Genomic DNA, 23,374 nt, shown 5'->3' with positions numbered 1-23,374 from the left:
ACAAAATGACACCAGGCCCATCCACATCCAGAATAAAAATTGAATAAAGTAGGAAATTCTGTAATCTATGAACATAATATACTAGTGTACATGAAAATCTGAAATAGGTTAAGAGGACCAGAAGGGAGGGGAAAAAACCTTCAAAGGTAAAAATGATGTAGTGTAGTGTAGAAATTGCAGAGGGAATTACACTACTTTACAACTGTCTCTCTGGTTTCATGTATGAGAGATCAACAACAGCTGCAGCCTCTACAATGAAATATGGGAAATGTAACGTGCAAATGGAAGAAAACAGAGTACAACATATCACACATTTGTGTATATTTAAAATTAATTTGACCATAAAAAAATAAGTTTTATAAACACAAAGGGTAAAAGAAAGACTCATTAAGCTAGTGAAGTTACTCAACCATATACCTATCTCTTAAGTTAATCTAAATGTTAAGTGTCCAGTGGAGCTCATTGTTGTGCACTATACTGTTTACTGTTTTAATGGTGGAAGCCCCCCACCCCCAAAAATGAGAGCCTCTTGAGGGGGGGCTACTTTATATAGATTTCAGTGTTAACAGTAAAACTTGAAGGTGAAGAGATGTAAACGTTTTTGGTAAAATAACTGGATGAGCAAGGACTAAAAATCAACATAAAACTAATCTAACAGTGACTACAATTAACAGGTGTCAGAAATGTTTAAGAGAAAAGTGGATGGATAAGGAAGCTTAGCACCGTATTTTGATGGTTGGTCAGATCTTATGAAAGTTTCTGTTACCTGAACATTGAGGCAAGAGTTGAGAAAGCAGTAAGAAAGTGTCTGTCTAAGCTAAGGATGAAACAGAAATCACTGACCTACAGGTAAATAGAAATATATTCAAATTGTAGGGTGACAAGGCTTACAATGGCTTGTATATCCTGTACTACTCTATGCAGCAGAATCACAGGCATTGACAACGAAAATAGAAGAGATTTTAAAATAGTGTAACCTCTGAATAATAGGATTCATGGCCGGAGTATTTTGGGTGGAAAGTATTACGAATAAGGAATTGGTGGGAAGATGTGCTAGCACGTTCAGTGGCTAAAAGAAAGTAGAAAACAAGTTCTATGACACCCTGGACACGCCCTGGAGTTGTGATGAAGAATAGCCTACCAGAAAAGCAATGATGACATGACAAGACAGTCACCTTAAGGAAGATGCAAAAACTCACAGGGGAAAAAAAAAAAAAAAAAAAAAAAAAAAAAAGCAGCTGTTTATAGATCAGCAAGACTGAATACAGGACATAAAAGAATGGAGAGGACTATTCATGAGAACCCCACGAAGGGAAAAGTGAACAAGAAATCATTCAAAAAGAGTATATCCTCTATGTTTAGTATTGCTCTTTGCAATCAAAATTTCAACACAAAAGAAGTCTCTATAGATGTACACAAATTAATACGAAACAAGTCCAGTCCTTTGAGAGAATAATTGACTCTAAACTATCTAATGATAATAAATAAAACATGATAAAGCAAAGAAAATTGGAGGCCAAAGTAATTATGGGCACACCTATAATATATAAAATAAACTAATTCAAACTCACAGCAAATATTTTTCATGTTTAACAGGCTGACATAAGTCTTTATAGTTTATATATGAAAATTCTGTTTTGACATTCTTACTGTATTTAAAATATCCCATCTTGATTGCTCATTAGTTTCCTCACTGAGGTATTTTTCCCTGTTGGAGCCCTTGGGTTTATAGCATCCAACTTTTCCAACTACAGTTGTAGCTTAGCTAGAAATAATAATAATAATGATAATTTCTATTAAATATGCTTTAAAAAAAAATGTTATTTTGATTATAAAATAAATTTTTGAATATACTTACCCGGTGATTATATAGCTGCAACTCTGTTGCTCGACAGACAACTCTACGGTAAAAACTCGCCAGCGATCGCTACACAGGTAGCGGGTGTGCCCAACAGCGCCATCTGTCGACCAGATACCCAGTTCTCAATGTAAACAAAGACTCAATTTTCTCCTCGTCCCACTGCGTCTCTATTGGGGAGGAAGGGAGGGTCATTTAATTTATAATCACCGGGTAAGTATATTCAAAAATTTATTTTATAATCAAAATAACATTTTTCAATATTTAACTTAGCCGGTGATTATATAGCTGATTCACACCCAGGGGGGTGGGTAGAGACCAGCAATATATGTTTACACTTTTATGAGCTAAGAGTTTTTATTTCATTTTAGAAGTTATCAAAATAACAAAAACAAAATAAATAGGTACCTGGTAAGGAAGTCGACTTGAACAATTACTCTGCCTTTTAAGTACGTCTTCCTTACGGAGCCTCGCGATCCTCTTAGGATGCTGATCGACCCCTAGGATCTGAAGTATCAAGGGTTGCAACCCATACAACAGGACCTCATCAAACCCCTAATCTAGGCGCTCTCAAGAAATGACTTTGACCACCCGCCAAATCAACCAGGATGCGAAAGGCTTCTTAGCCTTCCGGACAACCCATAAAAAAACAACATTTCAAGAGACAGATTAAAAGGATAAGGAATTAGGGAATTGTAGTGGTTGAGCCCTCACCCACTACTGCACTCGCTGCTACGAATGGTCCCAGTGTGTAGCAGTTCTTGTAAAGAGACTGGACATCTTTCAAGTAAAATGACGCGAACACTGACTTGCTTCTCCAATAGGTTGCGTCCATTATACTTTGCAGAGATATATTTTGCTTAAAGGCCACGGAAGTTGTTACAGCTCTAACTTCGTGCGTCTTCACCTTAAGCAAAGTTCGGTCTTCCTCACTCAGATGTGAATGAGCTTCTCGTATTAACAATCTGATAAAGTCTGACGAAGCATTCTTTGACATAGGCAAGGATGGTTTCTTAACTGAACACCATAAAGCTTCAGATTGGCCTTGTAAAGGTTTAGTACGCTTTAAATAGAACTTAAGAGCTCTAACAGGGCATAAGACTTTCTAGTTCATTGCCTACGATCTCCGATAAGCTGGGGATATCGAAAGATTTAGGCCAAGGCCGAGAAGGCAGCTCATTTTTGGCTAGAAAACCAAGTTGTAGCGAACAAGTGGCTTTTTCTGACGAAAATCCGATGTTCTTGCTGAAGGCATGAATCTCACTGACTCTTTTAGCCGAGGCTAAGCATACCAGGAAAAGAGTCTTAAGAGTGAGATCTTTCAGGGAGGCTGATTGTAACGGCTCCAACCTGTCTGACATGAAGAATCTTAGTACCACGTCTAAATTCCATCCAGGGGTAGCCAAACGACGCTCCTTGGTGGTCTCAAAAGACTTAAGGAGGTCTTGCAGATCTTTATGTTTGGAAAGATCTAAGCCTCTATGCCGGAAGACCGATGCCAACATGCTTCTGTAGCCCTTGATAGTGGGAGCTGAAAGGGATCGTCCTTTTCTCAGGTATAAGAGAAAAACAGCTATTTGAGCTACAGAGGTACTGGTCGAGGATACAGAAACTGACTTGCACCAGTCTCGGAAGACTTCCCACTTCGATTGGTAGACTCTAATGGAAGACGCTCTCCTTGCTCTAGCAATCGCACTGGCTGCTTCCTTCGAAAAGCCTCTAGCTCTCGAGAGTCTTTCGATAGTCTGAAGGCAGTCAGACGAAGAGCGTGGAGGCTTTGGAGTACCTTCTTTACGTGTGGCTGACGTAGAAGGTCTACCCTTAGGGGAAGACTACTGGGAACGTCTACTAACCATCGAAGTATCTCGGTGAACCATTCTCTCGCGGGCCAGAGGGAAGCAACTAACGTCAACCTTGTCCCTTCGTGAGAGGCGAACTTCTGCAGTACCTTGTTGACAATCTTGAACGGTGGGAATGCGTAGAGATCCAGATGTGACCAATCTAGGAGGAAAGCATCTATATGTATTGCTGCTGGGTCCGGGACTGGAGAGCAATAGATTGGAAGCCTCTTGGTCAGCGAGGTTGCAGAGAGATCTATGGATGGTTTACCCCAAGTGGCCCAAAGTCTCTTGCACACATCCTTGTGGAGGGTCCATTCGGTTGGAATTACTTGCCCTTTCCGACTGAGACAATCTGCTATGACGTTCAAGTCGCCTTGGATGAACCTTGTTACTAGGGAGATGTCTTGACCTTTTGACCAGATGAGCAGGTCCCTTGCGATCTCGTACAACGTCAGTGAGTGGGTACCTCCTTGTTTGGAGATGTACGCCAAGGCCGTGGTGATGTCCGAGTTAACTTCCACCACTTTGCCTCGAAGGAGAGACTTGAAGCTTTTCAAGGCCAGATGTACTGCCAACAGCTCCTTGCAGTTGATATGCATGCTCCTCTGACTCGAGTTCCACAGTCCTGAGCATTCCCGACCGTCTAGTGTCGCGCCCCAGCCCACGTCCAATGCGTCCGAGAAGAGAACGTGGTTGGGAGTCTGAACAGCCAGGGGAAGACCCTCTCTTAGGTTGATATTGTCCTTCCACCAAGTCAGACAAGACTTTATCTTTTCGGAAACCGGGATCGAGACCGCTTCTAGCGTCTTGTCCTTTTTCCAGTGAAAAGCTAGATGGTATTGAAGAGGACGGAGGTGTAGTCTTCCTAGTGACACAAATTGTTCCACGGATGACAGCGTCCCTACCAGACTCATCCACAGCCTGACTGAGCAGCGTTCCTTCTTCAGCATCTTCTGGATGGATAGCAGGGCTTGATCTATTCTGGGGGCTGATCGTCTTGTTGTTCAGCAACGGCCTCATCCGAAAACTGATGAGGAAACGGCAACGGAGTGGGCAACGTCTGGCTCGCTGAGTCCGGTCGCACTGGTGCATGCGTGACGGAGCCGGACGCAACATCATGGAACTGCTGCACAGTCTGTGAACTGTCAACAACCATGGGTGCGCGAGGAAGCACAGCGTCAACCCGAGACTGTCTAGACCGTCTGGGTTGTGCAGTCAACACCCTACCGGGTTGCTGAGGTTGACGCACTGCGTCAAAACAAGTCACCTCTGCTGGTTGTTAAACGTCCTGAACGTCAACAACCACCTCCGAGCGTCGCTTAATGTCAACGTGCGGCTGGCCACCCACACTGGGTCGCATCGGTGGAGGAACCACCTCAACTGGCAGACGCGAGTAGGTTACCTCAGCGTCAACAGGGCGCACAACCGATCGGTTGGAAGGTTGTTGGCCAGAAGGTTCGGTAGCAACCTTCTCCGCATTAAAGTCCTCTATCAAGGACGCAAGCTTGGACTGCATGTCTTGCAGCAAAGCCCATTTAGGGTCTACGGGAGCAGGTGCGGCAACAGACGGGGTTAGCGACTGAGGCGGTACCGCTTACCATCCCTGAAAGCCTTGTTATGCATGACATAATTGTACAGCAAAACTTCAAAGGCTCGAAAACAGCTGTGAAGTTGACCTGTAAAAAACTTGGAGCGTCTCCTGGCCAGGCGCCAGGGAGAGTCTACGAGAATTGAGAAGTCTATCTGGGCAGAGGCATGAACTCCCAAGCCGAGAACTTCTCTCGTGTCATATCAGACTCTCGCTCTATAAACCAGTTTAAAAGAAGGGAAAGCAAAGGCTGTATCCCCCAAACTCCTCCTGGTGAAAAACCAGTCGCCTAGCCAACTTAAAGCTCTCTAGGAGAGCGAGAGAGCACTAGCTTAAAAACAACGGCTTCGAAGTAGCTAGGCCTAGTGTAAGCTCTGACGTTTAGGCGAACGAGGAGCAGCAGTTACAAAAAGATCCGGACAAAGATCCTTAAAAAAATCATCATGATTTAATTAAAGTCCATAGGGGGCTAAGCAGCTTTAGGCTCCTCTCCATCTGACAGAGTCCTCAAGGGAATATCAGTAGGAGGGAGAACAGCAACTTCTTCATCTACAGGAACCTTGTCCGATAAAAGCTGAGTCTCAAGCAAGGGAGAGACCTACCGTGGTGGCAATGCTTTACAAGCAGAGTCCACACTCACTGGTGCATTAGTAGCGGACCAGAACGCAACGTCATGTAACTGCTTGACAGTCTGTGAACTGTCAACAACTGAACTGTCAACCACAACAGGTGCGTGAGGACGCACAGCGTCCACTCGAGACTGCTTTGACTGCCTAGACTGAGCAGTCAAAACAACTCTAGAATGCGGAAGTTGACACACAGCGTCAAAACAAGTCAACTCCGATTGTTAGTGAACGTCTTGAACGTCAACAGGAGCATCAGCAAGTGGCCTAACGTCCAAATGCGGCTGAAAAACCACACGAGACCGCATCGAGTGTGGTTCTAAACAACCTGACTGACGTGACTAAGCTACGCCAACGTCAACAGTAAGCACAAAGGAACGTTAGGTTGGCTGAAAGCCAGGATATCGATGAGATAAACGGCTAGACTCAACGGACTAATCGGCAGAATAGTCTTCCATAAAGGAGGCAAGCATATACTGCATGTCTTGCCATACAACCCATTAAGGATCAACGGAAATGGTTGTGGTAAGAGACGAGGGTAACGTCTGTGACCGCAACACTTTGCCAACAAAAAAAGACTCTCGGAGTCTGTGTTACGCTTTTGTTAGGCGGCGAGCAGTTATCCGATGACTGCATAGGGTCAGAGCTGTCCTAATGGTTGTAACCAGGACGCTGGACCTGTCCTGAAAGGACTGACTTTCGCTTAAGGGCTTCGAAACCTTGTGACAGTTTCTTATGCGAAAAGCCTTCGGATGACGAGGAGAAACAACGTCTCTCTCGTCTTATGGTAGGGGAGATCTTGGTAAGATACACCCGATACCATAGAGGGAAAACGTCTGTTCGTTGATCAAGGCCTCTCGAACCCATAAGTCGTTTGACATTACTTCTCCCCTGGGCTTGGGAGCATGCAAGAGGTCCCGGACTAGGTGAACGACAGGCACGAACAGACGAACCCTCGGACGCAACACTGTAACACTTTGCGCATATCACTTTATCACTTCGATTTTCTGTTTTGCACTTATTTCACTGAAATCGAAACTTTTACTGATTTCTACCTGAAACACGCAATTCTACCCTTCATTAAAAGGTAGTAATTGCGAAATCAGTCGTATAATGCAAGCTCATTAATACCAGCAAAAACAGAAAACATATTTTAAGATAAAAAAATCAGTGGCTGGGAAAGAGACTAAACACTAGTTCATATAAACTACGTTTTCAATCTCTCACCGCACATAGCCTGGGGACGAGAATAAAAAACTAAAAAAGTTTTATCCTTCCTCCCCGTACAGCGACTAGGGACGAGAGTAACTCGAGAACAACGTTACCCGCTTGAACGGAACGTTTTCTCTCCTCTCTCTCCCTCCGTCTCTATCTCTCTCTCTCTTTCTCTCTAGATTTTGCACCTAAGAGAAGAGCCCAATTATATTACGTCAAAAAAACATGTTATTTGACTAAAGGAAAAAACTGAAAGGTTTTTCAAATAAAAAGTTCCTTTAAAATAGAATTTAAAACATTTAAGCTAAGAAAGAATGAACAAAACGTCAGAATCGATTTACTCTTACTGCAAAGTGAAACCGTGATACACTCTCTCTCTATCGTAACGATAGAGCGCATGTTGAACGTCCTGAACGTCAACAACTGCGTAGCATAAATAAACTAAACGTTAGTTCATCTTTGAAAACAGTACGAAGACTATCAAAGAAATTCTTTCATAAAATATTACATTTAAAAAGTTTTAAATCCTTAGCTCTTTAAAAGCTAATTACGATATAAAGGGCTCAACGTTGATTAACTTCGGTTTCCAAGTTAGGACCGCCTACTCTCAGGAAAGGTCGCATATAAACAAAACATTAAAATTTATTTTTTTTATGTGTTTATAATAAATGGAAAGTTAATCGAAGAGGCCTAATAAAGGCGGAGAGATATAAAATATATAGAGGAAAATCTATAACGTGATAAGATAATTACTAAAAGCCTAAACACACTTCCGTCTAAGGGAAGGGTCGGCCATTTAAAAGTGAAAGAAAGTCCATACTCTCTTTGTCACCATAATTAAATCTATCCAAAACGAGTTCAAGATTTAAGATGAAGATAAAACACCTGCATAGCGAAAGCTCAAAACTAGAATATAGTACTTCACCAAATAGATGTGAAAAACTCCAGTTTAGCAACAGCGAGTAAAGTACGTCTTGTCGACACCGAGAAAATTGAGTCTTTGTTTACATTGAGAACTGGGTATCTGGTCGACAGATGGCGCTGTTGGGCACACCCGCTACCTGTGTAGCGATCGCTGGCGAGTTTTTACCGTAGAGTTGTCTGTCGAGCAACAGAGTTGCAGCTATATAATCACCGGCTAAGTTAAATATTGAAAAATGGCTTTTAATAAAAACCATGACAATACATTCACTACTACAAATCTATACACTGATTAATACTATAGACCCTGTAAGAACAAAACTTATTTCATCTTACTAATATGAGCATTTCAGATTAAGTCTACAACACTGAACATTAATTAATGATAAACTTCTTACCTATCAAAGTTTGTGTTTATTAATTTTCTCTTTGTCTTTTACTCAAAACTGTAAATCTATCAAAGGAAAAATTGTTATCTCGGGGAAGAACGACTAGTTAATATCATAGAGAATTTCAGGTTTAAAAAATCAAGATGTTTGACTGCACTGTATGGAAATTTAGTTTGGATTAAAACTTTTTATTCATAGAAAAAAAACCAGACATGCCCAACAAAAAATTTGAGAAGCTAAAATATTTTGGTTTCTCAGTGTACTGTTGCTTGAAAAATATCAGGCAAATAATTTAAGCAAATCCCTATGACCACTGGCTCAAAATCATCTTTTACATCATAACAAAGGCCTTGTTACCTTTACCTTGCACTACGGTAACTATGTTAACCCTTTAACCCCCAGGCTATTTGGAAATTTCCAACCCTTAACCCCCAGGGGGTTATTTTTTTCCCAGCACATTTTGCAGTATATTTTTTTTAAATTGCTCTAACAGCCTTAATTTTTGTCATAGAGAGGTCAGGTTAGTCTCATTCTCTTGGAAAATGCCTGAATTTTTCCAAAAAACTATCAAAAATATGAAAAAAAAAATTTTTTACAGCATTTTTTTGCAAGGATGTACCGGTACGTCCATGGGGGTAAAGGGATGGCTTTTGTGAAACGTACCAGTACGTCCTTTGGGGGTAAGAGGGTTAATAATACAATATAGTAATTCAAGCAATAGCTGCATGCAATCAGCTCATTAAAAAGGGAAACTTCTTGTTTTAATTATTACCCATGCAAAATTCTAAATGGTTAAAAGGCAATCGCCAAACCTGGTTTGTAACGGGCAAAATTTTAGCAACTTCCAGAATACGTTCGGTCTGATGTTTGTTGAAGTTTGAGATCCCAATAGATCGTGTTAGTCCCATTTCCACAGCTTTTTCCATCTCGGGCCAAGTTTCTACATAATCAACGTCGCTATATAAAGTTTTACCATTTTCATCTGCAGGAAAGTGAGTACCTCCCTCCTGAAATTTATTTAGTCATGTCATATTTGCAAAATTAATTATAAAGTGCAAGTAAAACAACGACTGCCTGCTCCGCCCCGGGATGCGCTGAAAATCAATAAACAGATTAGTACATAAATTATTATGAGAATTCCTAAAGGATTTGATTAAAATTTAACATCCCTATCTGGTGAAAGCCCGACTGGGGTCCGAGTCCCGCTCAAACTCTTTAGTTTCTTTGGTCGCTGCAACCTCATCATCCTTGTGAGCTAAGGATGGGGGGGGGGAGTTTAGGAGAGCCTATATGACTATCTGCTGAGTCATCAGCAGCCATTGCCTGACTCTCCTTGCTCCTAGCTAAGGTGGATAGGGGGCTTGGGCACTGATCATATGGTCAGTCTCTAGGACATTGTCCTGCTCGATAGGGCAATGCCACTATCCCTTTCCCCTTCCATTCATGAGCGGTCTTTAAACTAGTTTGATTTCGCACACAAAGAAAGTTAATCCAAGCCATCAAATCCTTTAAAAATCCTCAATTCAAACAAAATTTTCTTGCTGTTCACCTGGTTAGTCACTGGCTTTATACGACAGATATCCAATATCCGCTGGACCTGCTTGCTATTGAAGTTGGATACTCCAATGCTTCTCACAAGTCCTTTATCCACAGCTCCTTCCATACCTGCCCAGGTGTCTACAAAATCTACATCAGAGTAAATAACCTTTCCATCGTCTGTTTTTGGAAAGTGGTCGGCATTCTCCTGAAATTTTTGCAAGCGTAATGCACAATAAACTGTAATGAAATAGTCAATTAAAAGTTGAAAAAAAATTTAGAGTCAAAAGCATACAAATCCATCAACTCTTGACATCATAGCATGATATATTTCTTGAAAATCTATCAAATATAGTTCAATATTCTAATTAGCATAAACAAGAATTATCAAATGTCAAATTGAAAATTTTCAGCTAAATACTATGCATTAATTTTTAAATACTATATAAAACTGGTGAGAGGCAATTTTCTAATTGGCAAAAGTGATGAGCAGCACAATATGGTAAAAAATTTTAAGGTCTATTGGCAATTATTAATAACAGCTATTCAAGGGCTAAGATGCTACACTACATAAGCTTATGTATTTCCAATCGCATTCCATATTTGCTTTAAAAATTTATCTAGTCATCACAACTCCTAATCCTCATTTCTATATAATATTTCATTTTCTCTCTTATACTCTAACGTATAATTAACAAATAAGAATACAGTAATTCTATAGCTTTTATGATTCTCATCCTGATTTTCAATTATTGTTTGATTTCCTAAACTAATATGGTTAAAGCAAGACTGATGTGGTACCTTGAAAAGAAAGGTATTTTATTAACTATCCGGTGTGTATTTAGAAAAATACACTCATTGACTCATGTGTTGATACAACTCACTTTTCGACCTTACAACCAGTATACATTTAATACAAAATTAGAATACAATATAGATGTGCTAAAAATTATTTAGCAAATTGTTCATGCACTAAATTTCTTTTTTTTTTTTTGTAGCTCTTTATTTAAAGGCACAATAAAAGTATCACTTGCTTTAGTTGAACTAAAAGTCTAAATTCTACACTCTTAAGATTGTCATTGTGAACTCTTTCTCTTTAGTTGAATATTAGCCCTTAAGAAAGAAGTACCTGGTGCATGAAACTAAAAGCAGGAATACACATCTAGGAGTGCCTGAAGATGCCCAAAAGGTGAACTAGAATAAAGAGGAATTTAACCCATTAAGTAAAGAATTAATATTGAATATCCTTATTCAGTTTAAATAAAATTTGTAATACAGTATTGCAAGACTAATTTTAGTGGAGGCAATTTATTCACTGTAAAGTTTCAGCCTGGCCTGTAATAATTACAATCTCAATATTCAATGAAAACTTCTCAATAAATAACTTAAATTCTTCCTGGTTATATTTTTCTCATATAATTTATCAAATCTACAGACTCAGGTATAATAATTTTTGTAACATACTCAGTATAATAATTTTTGTAATAATCTACCCAACAGTGTTTCTAATGAAGCTATTATACAAAAGCTTATTTCTTTTTTCTTCAGACATTTTTTGCAATATTCATCTTTAAAACTTCACAAGTTTACTATTACATTCTCCCCTGGCAAACAAGTCTCCATACAAACTGTATAACAACAACAATGAGCCATCGAAATTTTGTTTACCCACTTTCATTTGCGAAAGTAAACAGTCGTTGATTACATTACTGTTAGCTGATTATCATTATTGATTGACAAAGAAAAGTTAATTGTGGTTACTAAAAGCAAGAGAAAGAGACCTCCAACACCCTGAACCCTTGATTGGAAACTGTCAAGTCTTTAATTATGCAATAGCCAAGACAAATACGCGAGGTCACACTTCCATGGTGACAGGTGGGGAACTAATAATTTTCCCCCCCTTTACTCGGCTGTGTACACTTACAAAACATTGTGTAATTGTGCACCAAGAAAAAATCTAAATATATTAAATTATATAAATATATATAGGCATACACACATATATAATATATATATATATATATATATATATATATATATATATATATATATATATATATATATATATATATATATATATATATATATATATATATGTGTGTGCGAGTTGATTATATATACTGCATATGCATAGTAAAGGTATAAATACTATACACATATTTATTACATCACACACACACAAACATATATATATATATATATATATATATATATATATATATATATATATATATATATATATATATATATATATATATATATATATGTATATATATGTATGTATACAGTATATATATATATATATATATATATATATATATATATATATATATATATATATATATATATGTATACAGTATATATATATATATATATATATATATATATATATATATATATATATATATATGTATACAGTATATATATATATATATATATATATATATATATATATATATATATATATATATATATATGTATATGTATATGTATACAGTATATATATATATATATATATATATATATATATATATATATATATATATATATATATATATATATATATATATATATATATATATACTAAAAACCAAAACCACAATATAATAAACTGGTATATCACAAAAGTTTAGGAGGCACAAAATATATTAAATAAAAATTCTATATATCAGTTATTTTCATTCCAATACTGCATATACGAAAGAAAAGACTAACCTTGTAGCCCATAGGCCAATGGATGAGGTACAAATCCAAGTATTCCAGTCCAAGGTTGTTCAGAGTTTCTTTCAAGGTAGGAATGACCAAGTTCTTTGAGTGGTAGGTGTTCCACAGCTGCAAATATATACAGTAACTTGTAAAGGGATCTTGCTAAAGGCATTAGTATTAAAATAAATTCTCTCCACTACCAATTAGCACTTAGTACCAACATTACTTAGTTATTTGAGATTTCTGCAAAAAAAAAATATAAGAAATAAATTTGCTATTACCTTTGTGAGTATCAATTTATTCTTTTTGTATACCTCTAAATAACAGGGCTTCTAAAAATTATAGGATTTAATTACTACACTATGAAAATATTATATAATATTATAAAATAAATTTTTAAATATACTTACCTGGTAGTTACATATATATAGCTTAAATGCCACGTTGAAACACGGGATTTAAGCTATATATATGTAACTACCAGGGAAGTTACATATATAAAATTTCTATTTCAAACCTTGACAGAACTCCATAGAGGTATGAACCTGGGTCATATAACCCAGCACTGGAGTCTGTGAGGTCATTCAATCTCTAAATACAAGGGGGGACCCTGCAGTTCAAAATTGCAGTATTTTTTTTTATCTAACTGACTGACAAGTCTTTCTTTATCGTTTATATATAAGATCTATTGTAACGTTGTTACCGATCAAGATATTTTATATTTGGTATTTATTACTATACATTCCCTCATTTCCTTTCCTCGATTAGCTATTATTATAATTATTATTATTATTACTTGCAAAGTTACAACCCTAGTTGGAAAAGCAGCATGCTATCAACCCCAAGTGCTTCAACAGCGAAAATAGCTAAGCGAGGAAAGGAAATAAGGAAATGAAATAAACTACAACAGAAGTAATAAGAATAAAATATTTTAAGAACTAACAATATTAAAATAAATCTCATATATAAACTATACAAACTTTTAAAAAAAACAAGCGGAAGAGAAATAAGACATTTTCTCATACAAGGCCTTACCCTTACACCCCCCTATAAAAATATAAGAATTTCATCATAGTATTTTAATCATTACCTTGCTAGTGATGAAAAGATCTTCTCTCTTGACTGTGCCATCAGCAATTTTTGCCTTAATAGCTTCTCCTACTTCAGGCTCATTGCCATAAACAAGAGCACAGTCAATGTGGCGATATCCACAGGCGATAGCATCTTTCACAGCTTGTGTCACTTCACCGGGCTTGGACTGAAAACAAGTAGATGACATTAAATTTTAATACTTACAATTATACAAACGGAAGAGATTGAATAACTAATATGGAAAAAACTGCACAATACCATACATTAAACAGAACTGTGGTACCAAGATGAAAATAATAAAAGAAAAGTAAAAACTAAAGATGCCATTTGCAACGTAAAAATATCCATTTCATTTGGCCAACTTTTCCTTTTCTTCAAAATGCCAGAAAGAATATATGAATGGCAAGAAATTAGTTAGTTATGGATGGTTAAAGTTAAGTTGCGGTTGTCAATACAGCATCATCAGATATATTTAGGTTAAAGACTGGACCAATAAACTACTAGTCTTGGAAGATGTTTAAATTTCAAAATACTGTACTGTATTAACTTTGTAAGAAAAAAAAAAAATCGTTCATATTTACTTGTCTACTAAAGGAAAAATTTCAGTTTTAATAGATTCAGCCCAAATACCACACCTTGGAAAAAATCTCCAATAACCAGAGCTTCTAAGGGAAACGAATTTACACCATATTGTAGGATATCTACTTACAGTTGTCTACTTCAACCATATCATGAAACTAAGACCAATGGCTCCTGAGGTTATCAAACAGAATCACATTGGATCTCTGCATTGCTGCACAAAATAGTGATTGAGGCTGCTTCCAAATTCCTAATCATATTATTGTTATTCTGAGTGAAGAGGGTAGCTGATGTATACAGCAAAGTAATCATATTGTCAAATATGCTTACCTTTCCATCTGTTTACTAAGGCTTATGGACCTGAAGCACCCAATTAATACAATTAATAATTATTACTTCTATACTTTCCTGCTATTCTTAGTTCTTTTAAAAGAAACCACTAAATTGTTTTAATAAAGATCACATTTTTCCTGAGTTCAGTGCTTACAGGCCTTGAAAATGCATCCATTTAACCTAAGTATTATTTACTTCAATATACTGCACAAGAATTGTGTAAACAAGTCAACTCCAGTAATTATTGTACTGTACTTCAATACTTCAGCCAGGGAATTTTATCAAAATTTATAATCCTTAAGATGAAACTTTACTTCTTAACAGGAGAAAAGGGAGAATACAATGAATCCATGTATAGTGCTGTTTTGTTTAAATTTTGGTTTGTAAAATAAACTAATTTGATTTGACAGAGGTTTAGGCCATTAGGAAAACAGCTGTATTCTACTTTAGTTTAGCCGTTTTTTCTATATTAAAATAGCCAAACAGTATCATGGAAACTTAAATAAAATGCATTTTCTCTATCATAAAAAAACAAAAAGAAATAAATTTTACTGATCTGTTATTTAATATCTTTTTAATGATCTTGGTATAATGTAGATAATCCCATATCGTCATCAACATCTACTGTCATTTAAACTAGAGATGTTCTTGTATCATCTAAATATTTCCTCAAATGGTTATATCCTAACACAGTACTAACCCAGCGAGCACAAACTATGGCATAAATGCCTAAAATTAAATTGTCCTGTCATCTTAATTTCCAACCCTAAGGCAAGTTGGAATGATTTTGTACTTTTATTTTCTCTATAGACAGGCCTCGAAGGTCTATGTCTTTTTGTATTGTCCTAATTTTTATTACTAGATATGGGTGACCACCTGTGTTATTCATTCAGAATTTAAGACATTATGGCTTCTCGTGTCAATGTGTGGGATATTTCTAGATACATATTTATACCTTATGGGAACTTAGGCTCCCTGTCCGCTAGTTAATATCCTTAGGATTCCTTTATCATGAGTAGAAACTAACAAAACCAATCAGATTTATACCTGACAGAGCTATGAAAAAGCCACTACTGAGCGTTCTGGTTCAATTGGCGAGGAGGGTTAAATTCCTTCAACGCTTCGAAGGCATTCTTTAATCCCTATAAATCACAAAAAGCATTAGGTTTACTTATTTGCAAACTTGAAACCATTGATTATGTTTGTTGCTTCAGCTGTAAAATAGAGTCAAATGCCTTCCAGTTTAGCAACATGAGATTCCCCATCACATACTGTACTACTTTTGTATTTTGAGTCATCCATGTAAATTTTCCCTTTCATTTTTGATAGTTGCCCTGTAATTTTCTAAAAATCAACTACCGTAGTTTATTTTTCTCGTTGAAATAATGGATAGTTTGTGTAAGAAAGCTTTTTTGGTTGTATGTTATGAAACTTTTTTTTTTTAATTTTGAATACCCCTCTGTGGCCCCCCCCCCAAAAAAATGCCATAATCCATTATAATTTTTTTTACAGGTATTGACAGCAGCCCCCTACACTCAGTAGGGAGGAGAATTTAGACTTCAGAGTACTGCATGTATATAGGAAAGATGAAGTTGCCAAAAGAATAGCTACTGAAGACTTGTATTGTAAATATTTCTGCCCTGCTACACGAGTCGCTTCCCAAACTTGTAATTGACGTCAGTGTTCCCTGAAAGTGGCCAGTAACCCAGGTAGAAGTGTAGAGAAATATTGTAAAGGGTGTCATAAACATTAACCCTTTTACCCCCAAAAGGACGTACTGGTAAGTTTCACAAAACTCATCCCTTTACCCCCATGGACGTACCGGTACGTTCTTGTTAAAAACTGCTATTTTTTTTTTTTTTTTTTTTTTTTTTTTTGCATATTTATGATAATTTTTTGATTAACTTCAGGCATTTTCCAAGAGAATGAGACCAACCTGACCTCTCTATGATGAAAATTAAGGCTGTTAGAGGCATTTAAAAAAAATATACTGCAAAATGTGCTTGAAAAAAAAATAACCCCTGGGGGTTAGGGGTTGGAAATTTCCAAATAGCCTGGGGGTAAAAGGGTTAATAGTTCACAGGGGCTATTGAAATGGCATATCTGGTCGTAGATCCAGGAAGTGAATTCAGAGGTTAGGAGGAGAGTGACTGTGTTCAAGTTTAGTCTGAATTGTTTCAGAATTATCAAAACACCTTTCATGAATGGTGTTGGTCAGAAAAGTTTTGATGACAATGGAACCTTCTCACAGTGCAGGTATACAATCGGAGATTTTCTAGACATTATTATTGTGGGCCCACACACACCTGCACAGCGTCGTGTGCGGCCATACTGTCCAGAGGCCGAGAATTTTTAAGTGACTTTGCAGCTTAGTGGTGGACTGGATATTGATAAGGTCAGTGTTGCTTTGAGGGAAAATTATTGCTGTACAGTATTTTCAGTTATATTTTCTATTAGTTGGTTGATTAGAGTTGTGGAAATAATTGGACCACCCAGGCAATACACACGGTTGCATTTATCACGTACTAAAACATGTAGAAGTTAGTAGCTTGGCGTTAGGAAATTATATGGAATGATTTACATGTGCTTTTATTTTTTTATTTGCCAATAAATATTTTTCCTTTTTATAAAGACAACATTTCATTCCAGAACCTTTCCCCATGGTGTCCCTTTCTCAGCCACTGTTTTTTTCTTAGTTTTTAAATCTTTCTAATAAGTTATTTATCATAACGTTTTTATCATACACTGTATCCTGTTGTCAGACTTTAAAAAAAAAAAATAATATTCCCTTTCACCTAATGTTCTGACATTTTTTACTTGAGCTTGAAACTATCTTACCTAAAGAAGATAGAGCTACTATGTATATAAATTCTTCTAACTTCTCAGAAATTAATCAACGGTCATCTTACTTATATCCAGCTAGCCCAAGGAAAGGGAAGATAAGAAGGAAGTAAGATTCTAGCTGGGTCCCATTGCCCAGTATAAATCAAGGGGTGGTGCCCAGTGCTCCGTTCTCTTGACCTGTTATCTAGATTTTTGGGTATTCCACCGTCATATTGTTTTTTGTGTAATGAACGTTGGGTTGTGGTCGGCATTCGGACACTAGGCAGTTTGGGTGCTACCTCTAGCCACAGTCCGCAAACCACTACATCGTCAATTTTTTACCTATTCGTTTAGGGCTCATTTATACATTTGGTATGAACTAGGAGGGATAGTTGAACGTTTTACTTCAAGGATTCTTTTTGTTTAAAAGAATCCTCCAAATCTTTAAAAGGTCAGTTTTGGAAAAGATTTAGCCCTTGCTCAAACACCCCGAAATCACTTTTGTCAGAATCTCAAAAGTTGGAATCTTACTTGAGCCTTTTAAGTTGCATGTTGTACCAACCACCACCTATTATGGATGTGTCATTTCATCAAGAAAATAATAAGTTCAAACAATCAGCCACTATGAATACCAAGTAACTCAAAGCAAAGTCTGTTACAGCCCTGCTACTCAAATTTAGATATAATTAAATCAAATATACAAAACAGATCAAATAGTTGTTAATCATAGCCATGAAAAGCAGCAACTGCCACCCATCACTGCTTAGGCTAAACCAATTAAACTCATTTGAGACATTTAGAAGTGTTTTCTCCACGTGTATTTAAAAGACTAAGGATTATTATGACAGCCATACACACTAGTGTATCTCGGGACCAGGAATCTAGCAGCTCTAAATGTAGACGCTAATGAAATTTCAATTTATTCCATAATACCACATGTAACAGAATGGTATAATCTTTTCTTATCAACCCAGCATGTGAGGTATTCCCGAGATAAGGGACTACAACGCACTGCTATTTCTCAACCAAGTGAGAATATATAGAAAACAGGATAGATAAATGGAGAGGAATAACATTAAGTGGAAGCACATCCCACATAATATATTACAGGGCAACAAACACAAAGCTGATGGGGGTAAACTAGGTCTTAAATATTGTACTGTACTTATAAAATCCACTTCCTACTATGTCACATATCCCTATTACCTTCTTATAGTAATTAAAAAAATATTCAAGAAAAAAACAAATATCAGCAATCATAATTGAATATTTCATCTAGTAAGTGCAATTTGTCCCTAAGCTTTGAATATATATACATACAGTATATGCTCTAAGGCTTTCAAGAGGAAACTGAAGACTGTTCTCAAAAGTACTTCGATAGTATGGATTTGTCAATAAATGAGCGATATGCGGTGTGAAATGTTGAATGCTTTTAAGCGAAAATGATAAAATGACAGTGGAGGTCCTGTAGAGAGTAGGGTTCCCCTGCTGCATAGGACCAGAAATGCAGCCCCTAAAGTAAAATAAATGAAATATGAAAAATTCGAAGATAACTTGTATTTTTCCTAACCATACAAACCTTAGCTATTTACAGAGGGTTTACCTTTTAGCGCAGCTGAAATGACGAGCCAATAGTTTTAACGAGGGTTAATTACCCCCGCGCTAGTTAGCGGGGGGTGGGGAAGGGTAGCTTGCTACCCCTCCCCCCTCCACACACAGGTGACTTGCTTCACTTCACTTAGAGGTAGGACTTGACTTGGGGATCAGGGATGGCGGGCACATATGTGTAAATAGCTAAGGTTTGTATGGTAAGGAAAAATACAAATTATCTTCGAATTTGTCATTTGTTCCGTAACCGAAATACAAACCACGCTATTTACAGAGGGTGACTTACCCCTTAGGAAGGGTGGAAAGTCCCCAGCCTTACTGACTTCGGCTTGCCCGGGGGCTCGATCCCTCAGTGAGCAGCACTAGAGAGAGGGAGCCCCTGTACCTCACAAGTTCCTAGCATCGCTAGGAACGAGTGGCCTACATAAGCAGTGTGAGGAGGAGAGTGTGACTCGTCTTATGAAGTTGACCTTGAGGCCTTCAGATAGGAATTCTAGGATAGGACGTTCCCAATACCACCTCGTCAGGGTATGGGAGACGCAACAGTATTAAGCTTAATACTAGGAGCACAAAGAAGCATGGGTTACCTGCAGAGGTCGAGGTCAGCTATGCGAGGACCAGGATGCTGCTTCCCCAAGAGACGGGAGAATGAAGAAAGAAGTAAGGGTCAGACCAGACATACTCTTTCATTCACGCAGACTAAGACCGGGTAACAACACCCTCAACCTACTGCTACTTGTCCAAAAAGGAGCCTGAGGTTAGACCAGCTGTTGTGCAGCCACCACAGGGCCGATAGAAAACGTATCGAGGCTCCTGTGGGTCACGTCTTGCAGGTAGTGGGCTGTGAAGGTTGTTTGACGCTTCCAGACCCCAGCTTGAAGTACCTGCGTCACAGAGAAGTTTCTCTTGAAGGCCAGGGATGTAGCAATACCCCTGACATCGTGGGCCCGAGGGCGACGTGACGGAGGAGGGTCAGGATTCAGGGCATGGTGGATAACCCTTCGAATCCAAGCTGAGATGGTGTTCCTGGTAACCCTCCTCTTAGTCCTGCCTGTGCTCACAAACAAAGCTCGCACATGAGGATGGACTGCAGCCGTTCTCTTCAAGTAGTGCCTCAGACACCTCACTGGACATAGTAGCAGCTGGTCTGGGTCGCTTGTTACAGAACGGAGACTCGCGATCCTGAAAGAGTCGAACCGAGGATCCGGCACTCCAGGATTCTGAGTCTTGGCAACAAACTCAGGGACGAACCTGAACGTTACCTCCCCCCATCCCCTTGAATGGGCGATGTCGTACGAGAGACCATGAAGTTCACTAACTCGCTTGGCCGAAGCCAAGGCGAGTAGGAAAGCCGTCTTCCAAGACAGGTGGCGATCGGAGGCCTGGCGTAATGGCTCGAAGGGAGGTTTCTTAAGAGACCTGAGGACTCGAACCACGTTCCAAGGAGGGGGTCTCACTTCCGACTGGGGGCAGGTAAGCTCATAGCTACGTATAAGTAAAGAGAGTTCTAGCGATGAAGAAATATCCACGCCCTTCAATCTGAAGGCCAAGCTTAAGGCTGAGCGATAGCCTTTCACTGCCGAGACAGAAAGGCGCATTTCTTCCCGCAGATACACGAGGAAGTCCGCTATTGCTGGAATAGTGGCATCGAGTGGAGAGATACCCCTTCCACGACACCAACCACAAAAGACTCTCCACTTTGCTTGGTAGACTCCCTAAGAGGACCTTCGCATGTGCCGAGACATTCTCTCCGCAACCTGTTGCGAAAAGCCTCTCTCCGCGAGGAGACGCTGGATAGTGTCCAGGCATGAAGCCGAAGCGAGGCTACGGCCCTGTGAGGGACGCCGGAGTGGGGTTGTCTGAGAAGCTCGTCTCGTGGAGGAAGCTCCCTCGGGAGTTCCGTCAGGAGCTGCAGAAGGTCCGGAAACCATTCCGCGTGATGCCATAGCGGAGCTACCAGTCATCGAACAGTTGACCGATAGTCTGGTCCTGTTGAGCACCCTTCTCATCAGACAGAACGGTGGGTCCTGTTGAGCACCCTTCTCATCAGACAGAACGGTGGGAAGGCGTACACGTCGATGTTGTCCCACCGTTGCTGGAAAGCATCTTGCCAGAGTGCCTTGGGGTCCGGGACTGGGGAGCAGTACAGGGGCAGCTTGAAGTTCAAGGCTGTCGCGAACAAGTCCACAGTCGGGGAACCCCACAAAGTCAGGACTTTGTTGGCTATCTGAGGATCCAAAGACTACTCGGTACTCACTATCTGCGAAGCCCTGCTCAGACTGTCGGCGAGCACATTCCTCTTGCCAGGAATGAAGCGAGCTGATAGTGTTATCGAGTGGGTTTCGGTCCACCTCAGAGTCTCTACTGCAAGATGGGATAGCTGTTGCGAAAAAGTGCCTCCCTGCTTGTTGATAATAAGCCACTACCGTGGTGTTGTCGCTCATCACCACCACGGGGTGACCCGCCAGGGACCGTTGGAACTGCTGAAGAGCCAGAAAGACGGCCTTCAATTCTAGCAGGTTGATGTGTAGGCACTTTTCTGATTCTGACCAAAGGCCTGAGGCCATCTGGTTCAGAACGTGCGCCCCCCACCCTTCTTTTGACGCGTCCGACAACAGAGTCAATTCCGGGGGGAGGACGAGAAGACTCACTCCCTTCCGCAGGTTCTCGTCGACCAGCCACCACCGCAAGTCCATCTGTTCCAGAGACCCCATTGGGATCAGAATGTCCGGGGAATCGGATTCTTGATTCCACCGGGACTTGAGCCGCCATTGAAGGGATCTCATCCTGAGGCGGCTGTTTGGAACTAGACGGGCCAGGGAGGATAGGTGGCCTAAGAGACACAACCACGATTGGGCGGGGAGTTCTTTTCGCCTGAGGAAGGGTTCCGCCACCCTCCTCAGTCTTGCTATTCGGTCGTCTGATGGAAAGGCTTTGTGGAGATTGGTGTCTATCAGCATGCCTAGATAAACCAGTCGTTGGGACGGCTGCAGAGAGGACTTCTCGAGGTTTACCACGATCCCCAGATCCTGGCAAAGATCCACAAGCCTGTCTCGGTGCCGAAGAAGGGTCGACTCCGAGTCTGCTAGGATCAGCCAATCGTCCAGGTAACGAAGGAGACGAATGCCGTTCCTGTGCGCCCAAGATGAAATCAGGGTGAAAACACTGGTGAACACCTGAGGAGCTGTGGAGAGACCGAAACACAGTACCTTGAACTGGTAGATCTTGTTGTCTAGGCAAAATCTCAGGTACTTCCTGGAAGACGGATGCATTGGGATCTGGAAGTATGCGTCCTTTAGATCCAGTGTGCACATGAAGTCTTGTGGTCTCACCGCAAGTCTGACCGTGTCTGCTGTCTCCATGCTGAACCGGGTTTGTTTGACAAACCTGTTCAGAGCTGAGAGATCGATAACGGGTCTCCAGCCTCCAGTAGCCTTCTCTACAAGAAAGAGTCGACTGAAGAAGCCTGGGGAGCCGTCCACGACCTCCTGGAGAGCACCCTTCTCTAGCATGGTCTCGACTTCGGCCTGAAGGGCCAGCCCCTTTGCTGATCCCGTGGCATAGGAGCTCAACGACACTGGATTCGCTGTCAGGGGAGTTTGAGATGTTGTGAACGGGACCCGATAGCCTTGGACGATCACTGAGACCGTCCAAGCATCGGCCCCGTGTTGCTGCCACCTGCGGACGCAACGCTGAAGGCATCCCCCCACAGGTGGACATGCAGGGGGACTGCCACCCCTAGGAGTCTTGCCTCCCCTGGAGGACTTACCACCCCTCTTGACCTTGGCTGGAAAGGGCTGGGGCTTAGACACCACCTTCTGAGCTGCCGGTGCCTGTTTGGGAGCCTTACGAGGCTGTTGCTGCTGTTGTGGCGGGGCTGAAGGCTTATAGGGCCGAGTTGTAAGAGCCCTATGGAGGAGGGAGTCCGTGCTGGATTTCCTCCACCTCTCAGCCGTTCGCTCCATGTCTTGAGGCTCAAACAGGTTCTCCCCCAGAAGGGAAGCATGTCGGAGCCTACACACATCCACGGCGGGGACCTTCAGATGGAATCTCTCGGACACAGCATCGCGACGCTTCAACACCGAGTTGGCCCACAGGGTGGTAACCAGGTGCGCCAAAAACTCGATGGAGCGGGTGCCCGAGAGCAAGAAGGTCTCTAGGGCCTTCCTATTGGTCTCCTTGGACAGGTCCTCTGATCGCAATAGGATGCCCAGAGATCCTAGACAAAAGTCCAGCCACGAAGTGGCCTGCACGGCACACTT

The 23,374-nt window shown here is 40.1% G+C and overlaps 1 protein-coding gene across 2 annotated transcripts in view; it reads right to left on the bottom strand.

The window, feature by feature from the left end:
- LOC137637056 (aldo-keto reductase family 1 member B1-like) overlaps positions 1–23,374 on the bottom strand; it is a 51,265-nt gene that overhangs the window by 14,668 nt on the left and 13,223 nt on the right. The window contains exons 2-4 of one of the 2 annotated variants that reach the window (XM_068369363.1): positions 13,768–13,935; positions 12,687–12,803; positions 9,248–9,442 (exon numbers count right to left, since the gene is read on the bottom strand). In XM_068369363.1, the coding sequence (XP_068225464.1) occupies positions 9,248–9,442; positions 12,687–12,803; positions 13,768–13,935 (480 nt within the window). Of the gene's footprint in view, positions 1–9,247; positions 9,443–9,984; positions 10,180–12,686; positions 12,804–13,767; positions 13,936–23,374 lie in introns of both variants that reach the window. The other variant, XM_068369362.1, reaches the window with a different exon arrangement.

The sequence above is a fragment of the Palaemon carinicauda genome, unplaced genomic scaffold (assembly GCF_036898095.1).
Source record: "Palaemon carinicauda isolate YSFRI2023 unplaced genomic scaffold, ASM3689809v2 scaffold508, whole genome shotgun sequence".
In the NCBI taxonomy this organism is placed as follows: domain Eukaryota; kingdom Metazoa; phylum Arthropoda; class Malacostraca; order Decapoda; family Palaemonidae; genus Palaemon; species Palaemon carinicauda.
This window is presented reverse-complemented; position numbering and strand designations above follow the sequence as displayed.